Consider the following 17,110-nt stretch of genomic DNA (forward strand, 5'->3'; position numbering starts at 1 on the left):
TATCTCTTCATTTGATGTTCTAGGGTTTCAGGATTGTTGATTCTCTGTTTGGCTTAGTTTTTCGGATCTTTGTTGTGGAGGGACGGCGTGGTGTTTCTGCCTAGAGCGCCATCTTGCCGGAACTCTCAATGGCTGGTTTTTTGGAAGTAGATCGTCAGGACGTTCTTCCAAAGTTTTAGTAATAACCCACTCTAAATTAGCATAATGCTACCTGGGTCCTAAAACATCTCTAGTTTCTTATAGTTTACATTAGTGCAGCCAGTAATTTATTTTTGAAGGTTAATTCATTAAGTCTGTTGGCATATTCTAGAACAGCTTGCATAGTTTTATGATCCAGTTTGGTTTTCTTTGATAGCCCTCATATGCAGCTGTCAGCATCCAGGTTTTTCTTTAGTACATATACCATAAATTTTCGTGGTTGGCATCTGTTCCAAAATTGCTACAGTAAGTTCTTTTACCTCATCAGATTACTGCTGAAGCTCTTTAGGTGTCTTACTTCTCCAGTAGTTCTTCCACATTCCCATGCTGAGGAGAAAACGTTAGTCTTCCCCTCATCTGCCCCCACCCCCAACCTGTAGTGATTTACTCCTTCACAGGCTACTTTTTTCTGAAGCAGCATTAGAAGTTACATCACAGACTAGATGAGAAGCGGAGCATCTTGTTGACTAAAAGTTAAAGTTTTTCAGTTGCTGAATGCTCAGAGCATCATGGGCTTGGCCAGAGGGAAATGGTGTTCCTGGCTACAGACAGCCCTTGAGCAAGCAATAGTAACCAGTTAACCAGTTGCCATCAAGTCAGCTTAAACTCATGGTGACCCCACATGTGTGTCAGAGTAGAACTGTGCTCAATAGGCTGATTTTTCAGAAGTAGATTGCCAGGCCTTTCTTCCAAGGCACCTCTGGGTGGACTTGAATCTCCAACCGTTCAGTTAGCAGCAGTGCATTAACCATTTGCACTGCTCAGGGACCCTGCAGTAGTAGCTGTGAGCACCTGCTGAGGCTCTTCCTGCGGCCAAGCTTAAGCTTCCGCAAAGGTCTCTCCCTCATTTATTGGCACCATGTCTGTTTGGCACATGCAGTGTTACTCGTATTAATAATGTCCACCTGGGGTGAAAAGGAGGAGTGTGCTGTCACAGTATAGGGAGAGCAACTAGGGTCACATAATAATGTGTGTATAAATTTTTGTATGAGAAACTAACTGAATTGTGAACTTTCACTTAAAGCACAATAAAAAAAGAAATAATAATAGTGTTGTCCACAAAGCACTTAGAGCCAGCAGAAGAAACTTCTTCAATTACTTGTTCAATAACAGGAGCTTCCAAGCTACCAAAGCATCAGCCATGTACCACAGAGGACATAGGGAGGACAGCTGGCCTTCTACTGGAATTCGTCCTACCGAAGGCAGCAGGCTTGGCCCTTAGCAAAAGCTGAGGATTTCTTTCCTTGGTGCTTTCTCCCTTCTCCCTCTTCCTCTCCTTATTTCTGTCATTTCAGCAACATGTATTAGTTACAGAGGAAGATCTTGTGCTTAAGGCATGAGAATGGGTTATCCCCATAACCCATTATCCTTATCCTCTAACCCCAAATCACCTGTTAATAACCCTCTTCTGTCCCTGTGGATAAGGCTGGTCCAGGAAGGGAGATTATTCTCTCTCCTCATCCAGAACTCTTTTTTTTTTTTTTTTTTTAGATGAAGGTTTACAGAACAAACTAGCTTCTCATTAAACAGTTAGTACACATACTATTTTATGACATTGGTTACCAGCCCCACAACATGTCAACACTCTCCCCTTCTGGACCTTGGGTTCCCTACTACCAGCTTTCCTGTCCCCTCCTAGCTTCTAGTCCTTGCCCCTGGGCTAGTGTGCCCCTTTAGTCTTATTTTGTTTAATGTGCCTGTCTAATCTTTGGCTGAAGGGTGAACCGCAGGAGTGACTTCAGTACTGTACGAGAAGGGTGCCCGGGGACCATACTCTCAGGGTTTCTCCAGTCTCTGTCAGGCCAGGAAGTCTAGTCTTTTTTTGTGAGTTAGAATTTTGTTCTACGTTTTTCTCCAGCTCCGTCCGGGACTCTCTATTGTGATCCCTGTCAGAGCAGTCAGTGGTAATAGCCGGGCACCATCTAGTTGTACTGGACTCAATCTGGTGGAGGCCATGGTAGTTGTGGTCCATTAGTCCTTTGGACCAATCTTTTCCTTGTATCTTTAGTTTTCTTCATTCTCCCTTGCTCCTGACGGGTTGAGACCAGTGGAGTATCTTAGATGGCCGCTTACAGGCTTTTAAGACGCTAGATGCTACTCACCAAGGTAGAATGTAGAACATTTTCTTTATAAACTATGTTATGCCAGCTGAGCTAGATGTTCTCCGACAGAACTCATTCTCTGTTTTAGTTTTCAAGCATTTTCTCCTTCAGTTTATTTCATTTAAATAAAAATTGCCTTTTAGATGAACAAACAGCAGTATATTCTAGTTACATGGTAGAAAAGTAAAACTGGTAATAGAGACCATAAAATATTAAAAATAATTCAACTGAGAAGGAGTGTTAGCTAGCTCTGATTGGGATTGGGAGCTATATCCTTGGCAGTTATTAAGATAAAATTACTATATTTCTTAAATTAATAAAGTTTCTTTTCTGAAAGGAAGTTTTGCCATCTGAATTAGCCAGTCCTGTCTTGAGCTCTACCATTACACACCACAAACACAGATAGATGGATTCCATGGTGCTGTAACTGGGTGTTGCCTTCCCAAACTTATGTGTTTGCCCTGTGCATAGGCAGAGGTGTGAGCACTTCAGGACAGATTCCACTGTCACTGCCTGATTGGCAGCTCTTCCAAGGATGCGATTTCATCTTCATTCTTTCTCTTTTCTGCAAATATGAAGTTGAATCTTGGTTACTTTACGTGCAGAATCACTGTTTCAATTACTTCACTAATTTCATAAATGTGACTTAAGATTTTCATTTCAGATTTCATTCCATTGCCACTGGCATGGAAGCTCTCCTCTTAACCAACATTTCCTGTTTCCTAAGGACTACCAGTTATATATATTGCTAGTTTTAAAAACTATAAATGGCCCTAATCTCTCCTACCTGGTATCTGAATGTAGAGCATTTCCAAATGCGCATTATTGTGTACCTGGCCTCTAGAACAGATCAGTGTTTGAGGAGCACAATGTAAACAATCATTGCTCATCACACCTCTCTTCTCTGCAGCCCTCATGGTTATACTCTTGCTATTTTGCCCTGCCAGTGCACAGTTGCACTCTGCTATCTGAAAGCATTTTCGTAGACTTCTAAGCTATCTTTCCATGAAATAATGTTCACCAACAAAATTAACATTCCCTAACCTAAAGATCAGTAGTTTGAATCCACCAGCCACCGCTTGGAAGCCCTTTGGGGCAGTTCTGCTCTGTCCTATAGGATTATTATGAGTCAGAATTGACTCAACAGCAATGGTTCTTTTTTTTTCCTAACAACCTGCTGGGCTCATGACCAAGTACTGATAGTTATGGAAGAGAATTATTGGTACAGGAAACATAGTCACTAATACTTTCTTGTTTCTATGTTTACAGAGTACGCTTAGTAGAAAGAGGATCGCCTCATAGTTTGCCCCTAATGGAATCAGGGAAAGTAAGTATTAAAGGAAGAAATCTGTGATTCTATGTATGTGTCAGCCTGAGTGTATATGCTTTGAAATTTTAAGAAATGTATTTTATAGAATTTTTCTTCCAAAAAGTTTTCTTGAAAGTAATATATTAAGACTAGGTTTGATCATGAGTACATAAACTCAAAATAGTGTTTTAAACAAGTTAGAAATTTATTTTTCTCTCATGTAAAAGAGCTGATAGGGTAACTTTGCTCCATGAAATCACCAGGGACCCTGGCTCCTTCTGTCTTATTCTTTTCTACTTGGCCTCCATTCCCAAGGTCACCTCAGGATCTAAAATGGATGTTCCAACTCCAGCCATCATTTCCACATTCCAACTACCAGAAGGAGAAACAGAAAAAGGAGATGAAAGGTGCAAACCTTAAGGGAGGATCCCATAAGCTGCCATAATCATACTTTATACCATTGGCCAAAATTTAGTCACATGGTCACATCTAGCTGAAAGGAAAATTGAGAAATACTATATTGATCCTGAATATCTGTGGGTCTAGCTAAAATCAAGGAGCCCTGGTGGCGCAGTGGTTAAAGCTCTAGGCTACTAACTGAAAGGTTGCTGGTTCGAACCCACCAGCTGCTTTGAGGGAGAAAAGACCTGGCGATCTGCTGCCATAAAGATTTCAGCCTAGGAAGCCCTATGGGGCAGTGCTGCTATGTCCTACAGGGTCACTATGAGTTAGAATCAACTTGAGAGCACACAACAACAAAAACAGCTAGAAATCAGGCTACCTATTACTATGGAAATAGACAAAGAATGGATATCAGGGGATAACTAGTAGTTTCTGACACAGTGGTTATTTTTTATAGTACTACAGGACAGGAAACCTATTTAAACTGATATGAAGATTTAAAAATGTTTGGTCCCAGTTATCTCAGTTGCTCCCTGAATGGAGGTCAGACTCTAAAAGCATCTCATGTTGCTTCAGGACCTTTCATCATCTATGTCTACGTAACCAAAAGTTAGAATTCTTCTTACTGATTTGGTTCTAATAATGTAAAATAGTACTCATCTGCCAGATTCTCAACACATTCTGGCAGAATTTTAGTCAACAATGAAGACCAGTTTTCAAAGTCGCACTTCAGACTTAAGGTGCAGGATAACTGTGTTCCAAGACTTTTTGTGTTTTGACCATGTTTCAGATGTTTTGCCGTATTTCAACCATATAATGTTAAATTAGCTGAACTGAGACAGGCTATATTCTAGATTGCTAGCATGAGATGTTGCTTCCTTATATATGTGCTATCGGTGGAATTTGGAACATTTTCTAAGCTAAACTTGCTTTAATAAGGAGGTGTTTAATATCAACATCCATTATAATCAAAGATGCTTACCTATGGGAAAAAGTTCCCCAATAAACTGAGTTGAAAATATGATGGAGAAGAGATGGGGATCAGTGCAGACACTCTAATTATAAATAAAAGTCCAGAGCATACTAGCAGTGGACACTAAGCCTTTTACTTCTGGCTAGCACAAAAGCAGCTTTCTACAAAATTGTTTTGCCTGCTGGGTTATTTTTGACTCCGTACTCACCCCTGAGAACTTCACTGCCTGACTTCCTTAGTTTCTAGACTGATGCAGCCTCACCTATCATTCGTGCTTTCGGACCATGATGTCAGGCACAATGTTCAATTTAAGGGAACTAAATTACTGAAATAACCGAAAATTCATTTTTTGCACGTCAGGCTATGTCAAATAAGTTATATTACTTATCATGTTTTTGTTCAAAACTCCAAATTCTAAGATCACTTTAGCACAGGCTATATCATTGTAGTAAAAATTACAATGAAAATGTAAGCATTATGCTATAATTATGTAAATGTTATTGTATGTAATGTTTACTTACTGCCATACTACTTTCTGAAAGATTTTTAGAAAGGAAAGTAGACAAATGCCACAATGATAAGATTAAGGTTCATTTTTGCATACTATCTCCCTGTCTTTCTGTCCGTTGACTAGAATTCTCTCCTTTCTAAAACAGATACTTCCAGGGGTTCGGATCATAATTGCTAACCCAGAAACTAAAGGACCTTTGGGGGACTCACATCTTGGTGAGGTGAGTTATAGTGTCTTCTATAAAATACAGCCTCCAAGATTGAATTTATTTTTCTGTTACACATCTTCTGTTGTCTTTGAAACCAATAACAGCTATTCACATATCATTGATCCTCAATGCAAGTTCTGGTTAAATTGGATAAGTAATGAATGATTGGGAAATAACAAGATAAGCTTTGTTACTTATACGATTCTGTGAAAGTTCAGAATTACAAAATGAAATCTCCTTAAGGAAGAATCAGATTCTCTTCAAAGAATTCAGAAAAGATAGAAAACTTATCCAATGTATGTGGATTGAGTGTCCTTATTTCTTAGCTCTTGATTTAATTCATCTTCCCTCTGTTTCCCATGCACCTGCCTTCATTGCTTGGAATTTCTTCATCAGGAAAAAGATAGAGAAAGGCTACAAAGGGAATAATGATACAACTTAGAATCATAACAGCATCAATAAATGGTAGCAAATGTATTAGAAAAATAAGAGTTGTATACTTATTTCAGATCAGAAAATAAACAGTGGTACTTTATACTTTTGCCTTATTATCTTAATGTTGAGACCCCACCCTGGTTGAATCCAGCTCCCTGCCCACTCTGCCCTTACGCTACTTACTGAATGTGCCTGGAGAAAACATGTAAGCATGCTGCCAGGTCTCACCTTAAACCCTTGACCTCTAGTCTCATATAGTCCCTTAGCGCTGTTCAGCAGTCCTGCCCCATTCCCCTGGGCAAGTCACTCTCCCAGTCTCCAGACTAAGTATGTCACACCTTTTTCTTTATCCTCAAACCTCCAATTCTTTCTCCCCATTCTTTGATCTCAGCTGATCAACTTGCTTCTTCCACTGAGGAAGTAGAAGCTGTCAGGAAAAAAAAAAAATCTACTAATCACATCACCAGATGTCTCAACCTGATTGCCTTGTGCCAGTATATTTTATCTTCTCTCCTGTTATCCTAAGTCTAGACCTTCCATTGTACACTAGGTTTGAATCGCCTCTTGCCTGGTCAGATACCTCTTTTCTGCTGTCCACACCTATCCTATCTCAGCAGGTTTTCCTCTTTACTGAATTATTCTTACCAGCACACAAATGTGTAACGGAAATCTTATTAAAAACAGCAACACCAACACTTCCGTGGCCCAACAACCCCTCTAGCTGTCATCCCATTTCTCTACTCCAAAAGAATTCTATGTACTGAATATTGACTGTCTGTCTTCCTTTTCTCTCTTGCACCCACTCCAAACAGGCTGTCACCATCCAAACAGCTCTTGTCAAGGTTACCAATGACTTTGTTGTTGTTGTTGTTGTTGTTAGGTGCTGTCAAGTCAGTTCCAACACTTACAGACCCTATATACCACAGAACAAAACATGATCCTGGACCATCCTCACAATCGTTGTCATGCTTGACCATCGTTGCAGCCACTGTGTCAGTCCATCTCGTTGAGGGTCTTCCTCTCTTTTGCTGACCTTCCGCTTTACAAAGCATGATGTCCTTCTCCAGGGACTTGTCCCTCCTGATGACACGTCTGTCTAAAGTACACGAGACAAAGTCTTGCCATCTTCACTTCTAAGGCACGTTCTGGCTGTACTACTTCAAAGACAGACTTGTTCATTCTTCTGGCAATCCATGGGATAGTCAATATTCTTTGCAAACACCATAATTCAAAGGCATCAGTTCTTCTTCAGTCTTCCTTATTCATTGTACAGCTTTCGCATGCTGTGATGGTTAAGATGGCATGTCAACTTGGCTGGACCATGATTCTGTGGTTTGGCAGTTATGTAGTTTGGCAGCTATGTAATGATATAATCACCTCCATAGTGAGATCTGATATAAGCAGCCAATCAGTTGAAAGGGAGTTTCCTTGGGGGTGTGGCCTATATCCAATATATTTGGGCTTTCTGGCAAAGCTCACTGGCTTTTGCTCGCTGGCTTTTGCTCGCTTTGGATCATGCATCTTGCCTCCAGTTCTTAGGATTTGAGCTAGCAGCTTACCTGCTGATCTTGGGATTCATCAGCCTCTGCAGCCTGTGAGCCAGTGGCCTGCCGTCTTACTGGCCAATCTTGACTTCAACAGCCCCTGCAGCTGCATGAGTCAAGAGAAGCCTCCAGCCTAACCCATGGACTTGGGACTTTCCAGTCTTTACAACCACATGAGCCATTTCCTTAATATAGATCTCTTTCTCTCTCTCCGCCCCCCTCGCCTTCCTTCCCTCCCTCCCTCTCTCTCTCTCTCTATATATATATATACATATATATATATATACATATATGCTTCACTGGTTTTCCTTCTGTAGAGAACCCAGCCTAAGACATATGCATATGAGGTGATTGAAAATACCATGGATTGTATCAGGTGCACTTAGTCCTCAAAGTGATATCTTTGCTTTTTCACACTGTGATCAGTAAGGTTGTGTATCAATGTGCCTGGGCCATGATTCTCAGTGGTTTGGCAGTTATAATGTAGTTTGGCAGTGGTATAATGATGTAATCACTTCCATGATGAGATCTGATATAATGTGATCACCTCCATGATGGGATCTGCTGTGTGTAGCCAATGATTTAAAAGGGAATTTTCCTTGGGATTGTGGCCTACATCCAATATAGATGGACTTTCTGGCAAGGCTTGTGGGGTTTTGCTCACTCTGGACCCTGCAGCTGGCTCCTATTCATCTGACCTCCAGTTCTTGGCACTTGAGCTAACACTTTACCTGGGATTTATCAGCTTCTGCAGCCTGAGAGCTAGAGGTCTGTTGTCTGAACTGCTGATCTTGGGATCCTCAAGCCTCTACACTTACATGAGTCAGGAGAAGCCTCCAGCCTGACCCACAGACTTGGGACTTTCCAGTCTGTACAACCACATGAGCCATTTCCTTGATATAAATCTCTGTCTTTCTCTCTCCATATATAGTTGCTTCACTGGTTTTGCTTCTCTAGAGAACCCAGCCTAAGACATTTGGTACCAAGAGTAGTTCTAGAGAAACAAAATTGTCAGGATGAGTTTTCTTAATTGATTCTCAGGTCTGGTTAATCTTAAAGATGTTGATGATTCTGCTTCCAGTAGTAAAGAGGATACTGCTAATCCATGGTATGAGGTGGTAACAGAACTATGCGAAATATCACCACCAATACATCAAGTATTGGTGAGAGGGAGGCTGTGGGTGGTCTCATGTTTGATACCTTTCTACAATTTTTTCATAGTGAGAAGTATAAGGAAGCTGGTTAGTTGATCCTACTTTCACTAGACAAAATGTTGAAAGAAAGAGATGAGCTCAGGACATCGGACTTAAAGCTCACACACCGCATAAATGACCTCAAGGTTTCCTCAATGTTTCCACTTGTGCCTTGAAACAAAGCCTTATTTCTTATAGTAACAGAGCTGATATTGCTGAAAACCAAACCCAGAGTCTTATTGTAAGAATGGCTGAATTATAATATCAAATGAATTTCCAACCTCAAGTGGTGTCTGAAGTTAAAGTGAGGGCATTGATTGGAAAGAAATGGAATGCTGAAACTTGGGCATATGAGCAACTAATCAGGAAGCTGGGACAATGTTCCCAAATTCTGTTGAGTCACTTCTGCCAACAGAACCAGCCCTTTCACTCCCATCTGAAGAGATTACTCCATCTTTGTCTGCTAAGCCATCTTCCCCAGTAAAGCCATTAGTCCCTCCACCACCATCTGACAATATTAATTCAGCTGTGTCTAAACATCCTTTGTCTGAGTCATTGCCTGGGGCATTGCCTGAGGCAGATGACTTACAAGACAATGCTGAATGTTCTCAGAACACATCCTTACCATGCATTTTGGCTCCTAGACCTATAACTAGACTTAAATCCCAGTGAGACCCAAAAGGTGAAGTACAAAGTATGACCCAGGAGGAGGTACGCTACACTCTGAAAGAAATGCTTAACTTTTCTAACATGTACAAACAGAAACCTGGGGAATATGTATGGGAATGCCTGTTAAGCATGTGGGATGATGATGCAAGGAACATAAAGATGGGTCAGTCTGAGTTTATTGATAGGAGTCCACTTAACACAGATTCTTCATTCTGTGTTTCAGCTCAAGAGGTTGGGAAAGGATCTAATGGTTTATAGGATTGGGTTGCTGAAGCATGGATTGCACAGTGACCTACACTAAATCAAGTTGAAGTGCAAGACCTGCTTGGTATACTGTAGAAGAAGATATCCAAACCCTTAGGGAAGTTAACATGTTAGAGTGGATTTATCAGGTTATAACCACAGATCCACACATGGAGTGCCAAGAGGACATACCTTTTACCACAACGCTGAGGAACTAATTTGTGAAGGTAGTCTCAGCATCCTTGAAGACTGCCGTGATTGCTATTTTATGTAAGTGTCAGATTTGACAGTGGAAACTGACCTAACTGAATTAAGACACCTAACTACAATGGGGCTGATTGGATGCCGTGGTGGTAGGGGCGATGTGGCGGCACTCAATCAACACAAGACGAGGTGGGCGTGGTTACCATAATGGACAGCAGAGTCAAAGCAGTAATCAGAATAGTCTGACTCACATAGACTTATGGCGATGGCTACTTAGTCATGATGTGCCTAGGAGTGAAACAGATCAGATATCTACTAAATATTTACTTAATCGGTACAAGCAGAAGAATTCTAGGTCAAGTGAACAGCAGTGTAACTCGAATTGCAAAAATAGAGAGTCACAGCCCCTCAGTCAATTCCCAGACTTGAGCAAGTTTACAGACCCATAAACCCTTGAGCAAATGGGAGACCTGGTACCCTTGAAGAAGGACCCCACTACACTGCCAATCTAGGAAAGTTGGAAATAGTCAGAAATGAAATGGAATGCATAAACATTGATATCCTAGGCATTAGTGAGCTGAAATGGACTGGTATTGGCCATTTTGAATCAGACAATCATATGGTCTAGTATGCTGGGAATGACAACTTGAAAAGAATGACATTGCATTCATCATCAAAAAGAACATTTCAAGATCTCTCCTGAAGTATAATGCTGTCAGTGATAGAATAATATCCATATGCCTACAAGGAAGACCAGTTAATACGACTATTATTCAAATTTACGCACCAACCACTAGGTCCAAAGATGAAGAAATTGAAGATTTTTACCAGCTTCTGCAGTCTGAAGTGGATCGAACATGCAATCAGGATGCATTGATAATTACTGGTGATTGGAATGTGAAAGTTGGAAACAAAGAAAGATTGGAAGTTGGAAAATATGGCCTTGGTGATAGAAATGATGCTGGAGATCACATGATAGAATTTTGCAAGACCAACAACTTCTTCATTGCAAATATGTTTTTTTTCACCAACATAAACGGCGACTATACACACGGACCTTGCCAGATGGAATGCACAGGAATCAAATCGACTACATCTGTGGAAAGAGACAATGGAAAAGCTCAATATCATCAGTCAGAACAAGGCCAGGGGCCAACTCTGAAACAGACCATCAATTGCTCATATGCAAGTTCAAGTTGAAACTGAAGAAAATTAGAACAAGTCCACGAGAGCCAAAGTACAACCTTCAGTATATCTCACCTGAATTTAGAGACCATCTCAAGAACAGATTTGACGCGTTGAACACTAGTGACCAAAGACCAGACCAATTGTGGAATGACATCATACATGAAGAAAGCAAGAGGTCATTAAAAAGACAAGAAAAAAAGAAAGAAAAGACCAAATTGGATGTCAGAAGAGACTCTGAAACTTGCTCTTGAACGTCGAGTACCTAAAGCAAAAGGAGGAAATGATGAAGTAAAAGAACTGAACAGAAGATTCCAAAGGGTGGCTTGAGAAGACAAAGTATTATAATGACATGTAAAAAGAGCTGGAGCTAGAAAACGAAAAGGGAAGAACACGCTCGGCGTTTCTCCAGCTGAAAGAACTGAAGAAAAAATTCAAGCCTTGAGTTGCAGTAGTGAAGGATTCTATAGGGAAAATATTAAATGACTCAGGAAGCATCAAAAGAAGACGGAAAGAATACACAGAGTCATTATACCAAAAAGAATTGGTTGACGTTCAACCATTTCAAGAGGTAGCATATGATCAGGAACCGATGGTAATGAAGGAAGAAGTCCAAGCTGCACTTAAGGCAATGGCGAAAAACAAGTCTTCAGGAATTGACAGAATATCAATTGGGATTTTCAGCAAACAGATGCAGTGCTGGAAGTGCTCACTCATCTATGCTAAGAAATTTGGAAGACAGCTACCTGGCCAACCGACATATTTATGCCTATTCCCAAGAAAGGTAATCCAACTGAATGTGGAAATTATGGAACAATGTCATTAATATCACACTCAAGTAAAATTTTGCTGAAGACCATTCAGAAGTGGCTGCAGCAGTATATCAACAGGGAACTGCCAGGAATTCAGGCCGGATTCAGAAGAGGACGTGGAACCAGAGATATCATTGCTGATGTCAGATGGATTTTGGCTGAAAGCAGAGCATACGAGAAAGATGTTTATCTGTGTTTTATTGACTATGCAAAGGCATTCAACTGTGTGGATCATAAAAAATTATGGATAACATTGAGAATAATGAGAATTCCAGAACACTTAATTGTACTCACGAGAAACCTGTACATACACCAAGAGGCAAACAGAACAAGGGGATACTGCGTGGTTTAAAGTCAGGAAAAGTGTGTGTCAGGGTTGTATCCTTTCACCATACCTATTCAATCTGTATGCTGAGCAAATAATCTGAGAAACTGGACCATCTGAAGAAGAACAGGGCATCAGGATTGGAGAAAGACTCATTAACAACCTATGTTATGCAGATGACACAACCTTGCTTGCTGAATGTGAAGAAGACTTGAAGCACTTACTGATGAAGGTCAAAGACCACAGCCTTCAGTATGGATTACACCTCAACATAAAACAAAAATCCTCACAACTGGACCAATAAGCAGCATCATGATAAACGGAGAAAATATTGAAGTTGTCAAGTATTTCATTTTACTTGGATCCACAATCAACACCCATGGAAGCAGCAGTCAAGAAATCAAAAGACACATTGCATTGGGAAAATCTGCTGCAAAAGACTTCTTTAAAGTGTTGAAAAGCAAAGAAGTCACCTTGAAGACTAAGATGTGACTGACCCAAGCCATGATATTTTCCATCATATCATATGCATGTGAAAGCTGGTCAATGAATAAGAAAGACCAAAAAAGAATTGACACCTTTGAATTGTACTGTTGGCGAAGAATATTGAATATACTATGGACTGCCAAAAGAGTGAACAAATCTGTCTTGGAAGAAGTACAACCAGAATGCTCCTAAGAAGCAAGGATGGTGAGACTATGTCTTACATACTTTGGACATGTTGTCAGGAGGGATCAGTCCCTGGAAAAGGACATCATGCTTGGTAAAGTACAAGGTCAGCAAAAAAGAGAAAGACCCTCAACGATATGGATTGACACAGTGGCTGCAACAATGGGCACAAGCATAACAACAATTATGGGCATGGTGCAGGACTGGGCAGTATTTCATTCTGTTGTACATAGGGTTGGTATGAGTCAGAACCGACTCGACAGAACCTAACAGCAACAATACTGCCAAAAATTTATAATATTAATCTTTCTCCCAGCCTTCCCCAAAGGGATCTGCAGCCTTTTATGAGAGTAAATGTTCTTTGGGGTAAAGGAAATAATCAGACTCTTTGGGGATTACTGGATACTGGCTCTGAACTGACACTAATTCCTGTAGACCAAAAGTGTTACTTCAGCCTACCTTTCAGAGTGGGGGCATATGGAGGTCAGGTTATTAATGGAGCATTAGCTGATGTCTGTCTCACATTAGGTCCTTGGGTCCCCGAACCCATCCTGTAGTGATTTCTCCAGTTCCAGAATGCATAATTGGAATAGATCTACTCAGCATCTGGTGAACCCCTACATTGGATCCATGACAGGTAGAGTAAGGACTATTATGGTAGGAAAAGCCAAGTGGAAGCCATTCGAACTGCCCGTACCTCGGAAAATAGTACACCAAAAGCAAGTCCACATTCCTGAGGGATTACGGAGATTACTGCCACCATCAAGACTTGAAGAATGCAGGGGTGGTGATTCTCACTACCATTCAACTCATCTATTTGGTCTGTGCAAAAAACAGAATGTCAGTGGATTATTGTTCACTCAAGCAGGTGGTGACTAATTGCAGCTGCTGTTCCAGATGTGATTTCATTGCTTAAGCAAATTAATATATCTCCTGGTACCTGGTATGCAGCTATTGATCTGGCTAATGCCTTTTTGTCCATACTGTTTCGAAGGACCACCAGAAGCAATTTGCCTTCAGCTGGCAAGGCCAGCAATACACCTTTGCTGTACTACCTCAAAGTTATATCAACTCTCCAGTCCTATGTCATAATTTAGTCAGCAAGAACCTTGATCGCCTTTCCCTTCCACAAGACATCACACTGGTCTATTACACTTATGACATTATGCTGATTGGTCCTACTAAGAAAGAAGTGTCAATGACTGTGGACTTATTGGTAAAACATTTGCATGCTAGATGGTGGAAAATAAATTTGACAAAAATTCAGATACCTTCCAATTCAGTGAAATTTCTAGGGGTCCAGTGGTGTGGGGCATGCCAAGATATTCCTTCTATAGTGAAGGATAAGTTATTGCATCTGGTCCCTCCCACAACTAAAAAGGAGGCACAGTGCCTAGTGGGCCTCTTTGGATTTTGGAGGCAACATATCCTTCATTTGGATATTGGTATTCCAGCCTGTTTGTCAAGTGACTCGAGTGGGGCCCAGACCAAGAGAAGGCTCTGCAACAGATTCAGCCTGCCATGCAAGCCACTATGACACTTAGGCCATATGATCTGGCTCATCCAGTGGTGCTTGAAGTGGCTGAGATGCTGTTTGGATTCTTTGACAGGCCCCTATTGGTGAATCACAGCATAGACCCTTAGGATTTTGGAGCAAAGCCTTGCCATTCTCTGCAGATAACTACTCTCCTCTTGAGAAACAGCTTTTGGTTTGTTACTGGGCCTTAGTAGAGACTAAACACTGAACCACAGGCCACCAAGTCATCATGCAGCCTGAGCTGCCCATCATGAACTGGGTGTTGTCTGACCCACAGAGCTATAAAGTTGGACATGCACAGCATCACTAAATGGAAGCGGTATATACAAGATCAGGCCTGAGCCTGAAGGCACAAGTTGTGTGAGAAAGTGGGCCAAATGCCTATGGTCTCCACTCCTGTCACATTACCTTCCCTCTCCCAGTCTTCACCTATAGCCTCATGGGGAGTTCCTTATGATCAATTGACTGAGGAAGAGAGCTTGTGCCTGGTTTACAGATGGTTTTGTGCAATATGCAGGCACCACTCGAAAGTGGACAGCAGCAGCATTACAGCCCCTTTCTGGGACCTCTCTGAAGGTCAGTTGTGAAGGGAAATCATCCCAGTGGGCAGCACTTTGAGCAGTACACCTGATTGTTCACTTTGCTTGGAAGGAGAAATGGCCAGATGTGCAATTGTATACTGATTCATGGGCTATAGCCAATTATTTGGCTGGATGGTCAGGGACTTGGAAGGAATAGATTGGAAAATTGGTGACAAGGAGTTATGGGGAAGAGGTATGTGGATTGACCTCTCTGAATGGGCCAGAAAGTGAAGATATTTGTGTCTCATGTGAATGCTCACCAAAGGGTGACCTCAACAGAGGAGGATTTTAACAATCAAGTGGATAGGATGATGTATTCTGTGGAAGCCAGTCATCCTTTCCACAGCCACTCCCATCATTGCCCAGTGGGCTCATCAACAAAGTTGCCAGTGTGACAGGGATGGAGGTTATGCATGGGCTCAACAATATGGACTTCCACTCACCAAGGCCGACTTGGCTACAGCTGCTGCTGAGTGTCCAAATCTGCCAGCTGCAGAGACCAACAGATTTCCTGATGTGGCACCATTCCTTGAGGTGATCAGCAGCAACATGGTGGCAGGTTGATTACATTGGACCCCTTCCATCATGGAAAGGGCATCGTTCTTACTGGAATTAGATGCTCTGGATATGGATTTGCCTTTCCTGAACGCGATGCTTCTGCCAAAACTATCATCCATGGACTTACAGAATGCCTTTTCCACCATCATGGTATCCCACACAGCATTGCTGCGGATCAAGGGACTCACTTCACAGCAAGTGAAGCACAGCAATGGGCCCATAATCATGGAATTCACTGATCTTATCATGTTCCTCATCATCCTGAAGCAACTGGCTTGATAGAATGGTGGAATGGCCTTCTAAACACACAATTACAGTACCAGCTAGGTGGCAATACCTTGCAGGGTTGGGGAAGTGTTTTCCAGGAGACTATACATCCTCTAAACCAGCATCCAATATATGATGCTGTTTCTCACATAGCTAGGATTCATGGGTCCAGGAATCAAGGGATAGAAATGGGAGTGGCACCACTCACTATTACCCCTAGTGAACCACTTGAAAAATTTTTACTTCCTGTCTCTGTGACCTTACGCTCTGCAGGGCTTTAGAGGTCTTAGCTCCAAAAGGAAGAATGCTCCCACCTGGAGACACATCACTGATTCCATTGAACTGGAAGTTAGGAATGCCACCTGGCCACTTTGGGCTCCTTATGCCTCTGGATCAACAGGCAAAGAAGGGAATTACCGTATTGGCTAGTGTGATTGATTCTAATTACCAACAGGAAATTGCATTGATGTTACATAAAGGAGACAAAGAAAAGTATGTCTGGAATGCAGGAGATCCTTTAGGATATCTCTTTTACTACCATACCCTGTGATGAAAGTCAATGGTAAACTACAGCAACCCATTTTCAACATGACTACTAATGGTCAGACCCTTCAGGTATGAAGGTTTGGGTCACCACACCAGCCAAAGAACCACGACTAGCTGAGGTGCTTGCTGAGGGCCAAGGGAATACGGAATGGATGGTGGAAGAAGGTAGTTCTAATACCAGTTTCGACCACGTGACCAGTTGCAGAAATTAAGACTAATTATTATGAGTATTTACTTGTATATGTGTATCAAATATTTTTGTTTTCTTCACATAAAATATAAAATGCAAATAGAGCTAGTTCATTTTTGGTTGTACACATGTTGTCTCATGTGAGGTGCAAGTATGACTTTATAATTGTCTTTATTCAGAGATTATGTATGGTTTAAGGAGATGCATACAGGTGTCAAGTTGACATGATGTGGACTGTGATCATTAACGTTGCATGTCAACTTGGCTGGGCCATGATTCTCAATGGTTTGACAGTTATGATGTAGTTGGCAGTGGTATAATGATATAATCACTTCCATGATGAGATCTGATATAATGTGATCATCTCCATGATGTAATCTGCTGTGAGTAGCCAATCACTTAAAGGGAGTTTCTTTGGGAGTGTGGCCTGCATCCAATATAGGTGGACT

General features: G+C 41.4%; 1 protein-coding gene across 2 annotated transcripts in view; it reads left to right on the forward strand.

Moving 5' to 3' along the window:
- DIP2C (disco interacting protein 2 homolog C) overlaps nt 1-17,110 on the forward strand; it is a 372,164-nt gene that overhangs the window by 338,950 nt on the left and 16,104 nt on the right. For both annotated transcript variants that reach the window (XM_023740166.1, XM_004385883.3), the window contains 2 exons: nt 3,570-3,627; nt 5,641-5,715. In XM_023740166.1, coding sequence (XP_023595934.1) covers nt 3,570-3,627; nt 5,641-5,715 — 133 coding nt within the window. The remainder of the gene's footprint in view (nt 1-3,569; nt 3,628-5,640; nt 5,716-17,110) is intronic.

The sequence above is a fragment of the Trichechus manatus genome, unplaced genomic scaffold, assembly GCF_000243295.1.
Source record: "Trichechus manatus latirostris isolate Lorelei unplaced genomic scaffold, TriManLat1.0 scaffold00149, whole genome shotgun sequence".
Classification (NCBI taxonomy): Eukaryota; Metazoa; Chordata; class Mammalia; order Sirenia; family Trichechidae; genus Trichechus; species Trichechus manatus.